The sequence below is a fragment of the Parasteatoda tepidariorum genome, chromosome 6 (genome assembly GCF_043381705.1).
Source record: "Parasteatoda tepidariorum isolate YZ-2023 chromosome 6, CAS_Ptep_4.0, whole genome shotgun sequence".
NCBI classification, from domain to species: Eukaryota; Metazoa; Arthropoda; class Arachnida; order Araneae; family Theridiidae; genus Parasteatoda; species Parasteatoda tepidariorum.
Genome location: NC_092209.1, coordinates 27,822,285 through 27,830,394, shown reverse-complemented (window position 1 = coordinate 27,830,394; position 8,110 = coordinate 27,822,285). Strand labels below are relative to the sequence as shown.

The window sequence follows — 8,110 nt, the reverse complement described above, 5'->3', positions numbered from 1 at the left end:
AAATACATCCTAAAGTTTTAAAAAAGATTTTTCAAGTTTGAAACAATCAATCGTGTCTACTAAAATGATATTGCGCTTGAAAAGGTAATCTTACCAGCAACAGACAGTTGTCAAAAAATGATCAAGAAGATTAAGACTCTAAAACTTCGAGACCAACTGTCTGGTGGTAAATAGAGTATATAATATATATATATATATAGATAGATAGATAGATATATATTGAACATCCAAAATAGCTTTGACATAGCTGTTGCGAGTTTTTAAAATCGAGAGAAAATTTTAATTTACATCAGTCACTATTTTCATTATCCAAATGAAATGTAACAACAATAATGATAAGTTCAGGATTATCATCAACGTCGAGCCCAGTATTATGGTACAAGACAAGTATCATTATCAATATAAATTCTGACCTAATTGCATTCGATTATTGATTTAGAAAATAATCGCGATAACCTTGACGGCAAAGTCGTCGAACATTCGATCCCATGGTTTATTGTAATTTAAGGTATTTACAATATATCTTGAAAATACTTCAAAAAATATCGCTATAGCTGTTTAAAAAATACAAACATTTCGAAACAAATCGTTAAATAGTGTGGTTTTAATGTAAACGTCATATTGTTGTTGCTGTTGTTGTCGTCAGCCATTAAAGCAGATGGGGTGTGTTTTTTATTGTTTTCTAGTGGCATCATATTTGGCCAAGAATTCGACTTCTGCCTCACTCATACGTCACACCCGTGCATAGGGCGAACCCATTCATACATCCATTCATTCGTCCAAAGATCGTAATTTTGACCTGAACCAGACAACGATTAATCTCTAATTTAGTACCACCAGAAGTATTTTATTTCATTTTTATAACCGTCGTTTAACAGCCGACACAATCTCATGGATTAACGACTACTAATGTTCAACTCCGTAACCTTGTGATTTTGAACCCAATTCAGAAGGCGAGGAAACTCCTGGATCGAGTGTTGGGAGAATTTTGTCTTCGTGGAGGACTTTTTGATGGAGCTAACCCGCATTTGCGTTACATTTAGAGGAAGATCACGAGAACCTCCCACGGTTAGCCTGAAGGCAAGGGGACTCTAACCAACAATCCGTCTACCCCTGCGGTATTTCACGTCAGCACTGTGATCGGTGCAAACCGGGTGCAGAATTCGTATCGACTGGAATCAAAGGTTCGTCTCATTGGAAGGCGAACGTTCAATCCCCTGAGCCATAGCGGCTCCCCCAGAGGTTTTGATTTGCTATGGGAACATGGAGGACTTAGTGACCCGACAGATTTAACGTGCACCAGTCACCAATTACTCCACGGGGAGTCTTCGGCCGACTAGATGAACTTGCTATTGAAGATAGTTAATAAAAATACGTCAACTGAGTTGAAAAAGTATCTTCGTTAAGAGATGGCATATTACATTATACTGATGAAAACGGAAATTATATTTACCGACATTAGGTGAGTAATTGTATAAAATAGCACTAAAGAGGAGCACACAATAAAATCCGCAAATTGAAGAAAGGAGAGACCCATCCAAAACCTGAGACAGCCACCTATGTAGCTTGCTATTTCCTGATTCTGTTAAAAGTAAAATCGCAATAAATATTAAGGTATTATTAAATTTTCTGGAAAAAATACGCAAAATCATTTTCAAATTTTTTACAAAAATTAAGAGATTAAATTACACTAGCATTTTAGTGCATAAGGTATCCCTCACAAAAAAATAAGGTGTTCTTGAGGTTGACAGATGTTAAAAAAAACACATGAGGTAGTAAATGGATTTATGTTTTACACCAGAAACAACTTCATCAATAAACATAAATTTCAATCTCATCTACAACTTATAAAAATCAACCCCATATATAGATTAGAAATACTTTAATTTGAAGTTTGATGAAATTATTCATACCTCAAATATACTTATTTGCTTGAAGCGTAAAAGTATAAACTTGTACACCCCAAAATACACCTATCTAAGCTGGTGGCCCTAAAGTAGATTTCTATAGTTTGTCTAAAATAAGAACTCCCCTGTCCATTCGTTTGGCCTCGTGGCTGTGACAGTGGTAACCGGGTATAACTATTTCAAGTAGGGGTGTGGAGTCATTGTTTAGGACAGGTTTTGGCTAGAGAAAGGGAAGATTTTTCTTCGGTCTACTGTGCTAGCCCTAGAGTGAAGAAAAACTATCTTCCCTGAAATGAGCTATTCTTGTTTCCATAGCACCAGACGGCCTCAGACATTGTCGTGAGGGGGTTCTTACCGTAGATAAACTATATCAACCTCAGAACAATCTCAAATGTAAACAAAAGAACTTCATATGACTTGATAATAAACCTTAGGAGGTTGATTTCTTCAAGTTGTTCTTGAAGTCAACTTCAAATAAGCCTCAAAGCCACCGTACCACTTATAAACAACCTCGAAAACACCTTAAGGCTTTGGAAGGGATCATCATTTGTGTTTATTTAAGCCACACTTTAATTTAAGACACATATCCGAATTTTAGAGCATTTACTTTAAATGTTAATTACTCTGTAGAACAAAAATGTTTTGTTGAATTTATACGAATGCTTGATCTTAATAATTCAGGTCTCGCGATTTCAAATCTGAAATTTGTTTCGCTTCCAAAGTTAGATTTTTTAATGACATTCTTAAACTATTTCTTCTCGAAATATGCAAGTTTAAAAACGTTATATTTAACAAGGTGTCCCATAACTCTTGCTTCTAGGGGAGGTACTGCACATCATCAGGATTAAAACTGAATAGGAACCCATGCCCAGAAACGTCACCGCACGCACCGCTTTGCAATTATGACCTGTTCTGAAGATCATGAAGAAACAGTTCGTAATAGAGAAGTGCTCTTAGAGGCGAATGACGACACAAGAAAAGTACTTCAGTTGACGACACAAGAAAAGTTATATCAAGAAAAGTACTTTAGAAAAGAAGAAAAAAAATTTCAAACAGTATTTATTTTATTTTATTTAATATTCTGTGTTTTTTTATTGTTAAATATTGCTATCAGTCGATTGCTTAAAAAATATATTGGAATAACTACCTACTATTACTATATTATTATCTACTATATACATAATATATGATATACTGTATACATAAAGAACATATTCTAAATCTCTTAACAAAATAAAAAATGTCAACTCCGAATTATTTGCCAATTTTTTTAAAAAAAAAACTAGCTTTTAAGTTTGGTTTAAAATTTTATAATTTAAAAAAAAAATTTGATATCAATATTTATTTTTGAAACGCCTTAAGGCACTTTAATTTCCTTCAAAAGAAAAAAAAGAAACTACTATTAACTCCAAACAATTAATGAATATTTGTAAAACTTTTAAACGAAAGAAAAGAAGTTTTTGAGAATTTTTAAAACTTAATCTAAAATAAAAATCTACTTAAATCTTATAAAATACTCATATGGGTGATTCTTTCTAAACATAACAATTCGGATCAAAAAATTTCTTCAAATTTAGTCTTCAAAATAATCAAAAAATTTTTTTGTATACTTCTTCCGTTACACTTATTAATATCTTACAGGCAGCAGTGTAGTTTATTGACATTTGCTCGAGAAAAAAATAAAATGAAATAGAAATTCACCAAATCTTGAATGCCAGGAAAAATTATTTTAAAAGAAGTTTTTGTAAATAATATCCTCCGCGTATATTCTAGAAATGCTTGCACCGGTTGAGATAAAAGAAATTAGATATTGAAAAATTTATGTCAAGTTTTGAAGCTAGTTATTATTGGAAACTTTGTTTGGGGCATACCAGGAAAATGACATTTTGAAGTTCAATAAAATTTTTTAACTATTTAAACAGTCAATGTTCATGCAAAGTCAATTTAAAATGCTAACAGCAATGCTATTTATTAATTTTTTTTTTAAAAAAAGTTCTTTTAGTATTATAGTATTAGATCTAGAAACAAGGGACAGTGAATTGTCATATTTCATGAGAATCACCCATATAAACGATTGAGTCTTATAACATACACATAAATTGGTTCTTTACACAATTTTATTCACTGCATTTAATGTAAATTAAGAAAGAAAATAAGTTTATGACTTAAGATACCTGAATTCTTGGCACAGAAACAATTTTGGACAGCATAAATTGATTGAACAATAGTGTCAAAGATATGTTGTTATACCTATAAAAAAAATACAAATGCTTCTAAAACATTTGCCTTGACATTCCGATAAAAAACATCTGATTCTTTGAGATCTGTTAATTGGCTATTATAATAACCATATGAATGCATGAATAGCAGTAGAAACATTAAAAATTTTTAATTTTTATTGTAAGATACGATCTAATCCTCAGTCAAGTAATTTTATTTTATTTTATATCCGTCGTTGAACAGCCGACCCAATTTTGGGTTTACGACTACTAATGGTCAACTCCGTAGCCTTGTAATTTTGAATCAATCCAGAAGACAAGGAAACTTTTGGATCAGTACCCCCAGAGGTATTGATTTGTTATGGGAACATGAAGGACTTTGCGACTCAACAGATTTAACTTGCACCAGTCACCACTTACTACACGGCCGGTCGGGATCGAACCCACGAACACTTAGATTTGGGTTCAGTGCCCTACCAACCAGGCTTTTTCGGCCCTCAGTCAAGTAATTGTCGGAAATATTCCTCTAGAATTAAAAGCTACACCATAGGTAAGTTTATGGTAAAAATAAGTAAGATAAGTAAATGAGTGTTATAAATGTAACATACGCTATATAACGGCTTTAAAATGAAGAAATCAAAGTTTCAGCTAAGTCTGAGGAAAGTTGCGGTTGTCTTTAGGAACAGTTTTTTCTCTCCAAAAACTAGCGTTAGGGAGTTTGTTAAAAACATTTATTGATGAGATTCGTACAACTCTTTGAAAAGTTCCAAAATGGTTTTCTTATGCGTCATAAAATCACTTCCAATAAGATTTTCCAGCAACAGAGTATTGGGCACGTAGAGTTGTTTCGAAATGCACTTTAAAGAACTTTGGTGTAAATCTCTTTGATTTGCCAATCGACATGAAGCTATGCCATTTCATACAATCTTTGAGGCATGGGAACAGGAAAATTCTCTAGAAGAGCCAGAAGATCAAAGTGACTAAGACTTTATTGGATTGACCAGACAAAATGCGATCTACAGCTTTGCGGCTTAAACGCTTATGTGTAAGTCTCTTTGAATTGACAATTGATATAGAATAATATCTTTTTATGTTCGGAATTCAGCACGGGAACAGGAAAAGTCTGGAGGAGCAAGGTCAGGAGTTCATGAAGACTGAGGAATCGTCAACTTCGGGTCGATTAGAAAGCGGAAGAAGATGATGAAAGGTGAGACTTTCAATAGTCTGCGATATTAGAATGGTACTTTTTGGAATGCCAGAGTTAAGCAGTTGGGTCATACTTATGTCAGTTATATGCCTGACAGTATGGGTTTTATCACTGACCTCTGTACGATCTTCAAAAAATACTTTGTGTTACCAGAATACTTGGTATTCTGATAAAGAATCATATTTAAAGGTCCTCTTTCATACAGAATTTTTTTTTAATTGCGAACTGACCAAGTTTCCCACAAAACTTAATGGCAATACATTGAGCGTTGCAAAGAAGTGCGGAAAAAAGAGGAAAATGAGTTTTAAAAAAATCAATGCTTTTATTTTGCGGATAATCGCAGTTGACACAGCAATAAATCGAGCGTTGCCTTGTAGTTTGCAAATAATAGAAAAAAAGAGTTTAACAAATATCAGTGTCCTTAGCCACCGGACAGTTGCAGTTGACTCAGCAATACATCGAGTGTTACATTGCAGTTGCAAAGAAGAGAAAAATGAGCTTAAAAAAAAGTTAGTGTCCTTAGTCTGCGAACAGTCGCAGTCGACTCAAAGACCACACTTATCAGAGCACGTTCTCTTGCGTACGTTTCACAACAAAACCAGTGACATTACTTCCGCGCAAATTCTATATGAAAGAAAATTAATATATTTTCTATCAAAAATTTCAAAGGCAATTTCTTAAAGTAAAAACTTTTTTTTTTATCTTTCTAAAGTGCCTTTTTTCAAATTCGCAAAATTACTAGTAAAACATTTCTTCAAGTAAAATGTTTATTTAATGCACTTAAAAGAACTTACGTGCAAAACTGAGATTCTTCAAAATTTGTCAAAGAGTCATTTGTTGATGAATCACACTAAAAATGGAAAAAAAAGTAAACGTTATTTAAACACTGATGTTACTAATAGTCTAATTTTTGAACAAATTTAAGCAAACAAGATGAGCTAAAGCTCTTCATTTAGGGAGAAATGGACAGCTGGGTGGTACCTCACCAAAATATGAGTAAACACCAGTCAAAAATACAAAGTTTGCAAAAAATTCCTTTTCCTTTTTTAGAGTTTTCTTAGAGAATCATTCTATTGGTTCGAATGAGTTAAAATTTGAATGAAAAAAAATTCAAACGATGCATTTAACAAAAATAAAAAACTTACAAATTTTACAAAACGTACGTAAAATAAAAAACTTACAAAACGTACAAATTTTCACCAATAGATGTCACTAAAACACAAGTAGACGTATTGAAAATTTGCTATTTCGTTGAGAATTACTGCATATATATGATGAATAGACTGAATTGAGAAACATCCCTAAGGAAGATTCGATGCCATGCGATTACAAATCTGATCCTCTGCAGAGGGAATGCTCTTTTGCAATATTATTATTACAATATTATTATTACAATAAAAGCAAGTAAAAGCAAAAACCTTATTATTACAATAAAAGCAAAAATATTGCAGTTTTAAACCTTTCATCCTTAAAGGATCAAAAACTATTTTTAAAGCTTTTTTGAAAGTACTGACTCTTAGATAAAATGGTAACTTAAGTCCATAATGACGTTTTAGCTGACGTCACACTATCGATAGGATCAAATTGCATTGTCCGTAAAAATTTCGTGACAAGGCGGATTTCAGCTGAGCATACAAGACTTTGTGGAAAGAAACCTTATTCAGATTAAGATTATTCAGATTATTTTCACCCTAACACAACCTCTATTCAAGGTTTTTATATAGAAGGTTGTTTTACAAGGTTTTGGATTAGAGTAATGTCAGTAGAATAGAGCTTTTTGTCACAGATCTCGTTTTAAGTTTGGAAGGCTTACACGTAAACCTTACAAAAACCTTTTTAGGTTTACGTTAAAAGGTTTTTGCTAAGGGAAAATAAACCTTATTTTGATATCTGGGCGTCTGTCTTGATGGTGATGAATTTGAATTTTTACTTTAGAGATAAGATCAAATTGCATCGTCCATTAAAATTCCAAGACAAGGTGGATTTCAGCTGAGCATACAAGACTTTGCGAAAAGAAACCTTATAATTACGTAGATTCAAGATTATTTTCTCCTTGGCACTAGCTTTATTAAAGGATCGCTTGAAAACCCTAAGTCAACCTCGATATAAGGTTATTATATTGAGGGTTATTTTCCAAGGTTTTGAATTAGGGTAACGTGCGTAGAATAGAGCAGATTGTCACGGATCTCGTTTTAAGTTTAGAAGGTTTACACGTAAACCGCATAACAAACCATTTTTGAAACCTTATTTTGCTATTTGGGTTGCGGTCAGTCCAATTTGAAACTTCTTAGGGAGAGAATAGATGAAATGGTAATGGACTCTCGTAAGTTTCAGCATACTAACCAATACTCCCATTCAAACCCATACTCCCATTCGAATCCAGTTATCTCCTTAATGAATGCAACAGCTGGAGTAACATTCGGATGCCTAGAAAGGCTTACATGATATCCTCCAATTGCCCCCTCCCCCACTGCAAATTCAAAAGTGGCAGCTAAAGCTCATCTCTCTTTAGGAAGAATATATCTGTATTGCGATTTAAGTCAGAGCCTTTAAGACTTTTTTAGTCTTAAGATTTATTTTTGAATTTGACTTTTTAAGTAGGGGGCACAAAATTCTGACCACAAATTTCGCAATTTAATCAAATCCATTTTAAAAACAAAAATCATACCGTTAATTCTCCTTCTTTTAATAATCTTGTAACATATGTTCTTTCACTGGAAACAAAAAATAATTAATTTGTTTATATATATATATATGCTATTTATTAATTTTTTTTT

At 32.8% G+C, this 8,110-nt stretch overlaps 1 protein-coding gene across 1 annotated transcript in view; it reads right to left on the bottom strand.

The window, feature by feature from the left end:
• The window catches only part of LOC107439972 (uncharacterized), a 34,426-nt gene that overhangs the window by 16,469 nt on the left and 9,847 nt on the right, over positions 1-8,110 (bottom strand). Inside the window, exons 6-9 of the mRNA XM_071181750.1 lie at positions 8,002-8,047; positions 6,128-6,183; positions 4,082-4,157; positions 1,534-1,582 (exon numbers count right to left, since the gene is read on the bottom strand). Of these exons, the coding sequence (XP_071037851.1) occupies positions 1,534-1,582; positions 4,082-4,157; positions 6,128-6,183; positions 8,002-8,047 (227 nt within the window). The remainder of the gene's footprint in view (positions 1-1,533; positions 1,583-4,081; positions 4,158-6,127; positions 6,184-8,001; positions 8,048-8,110) is intronic.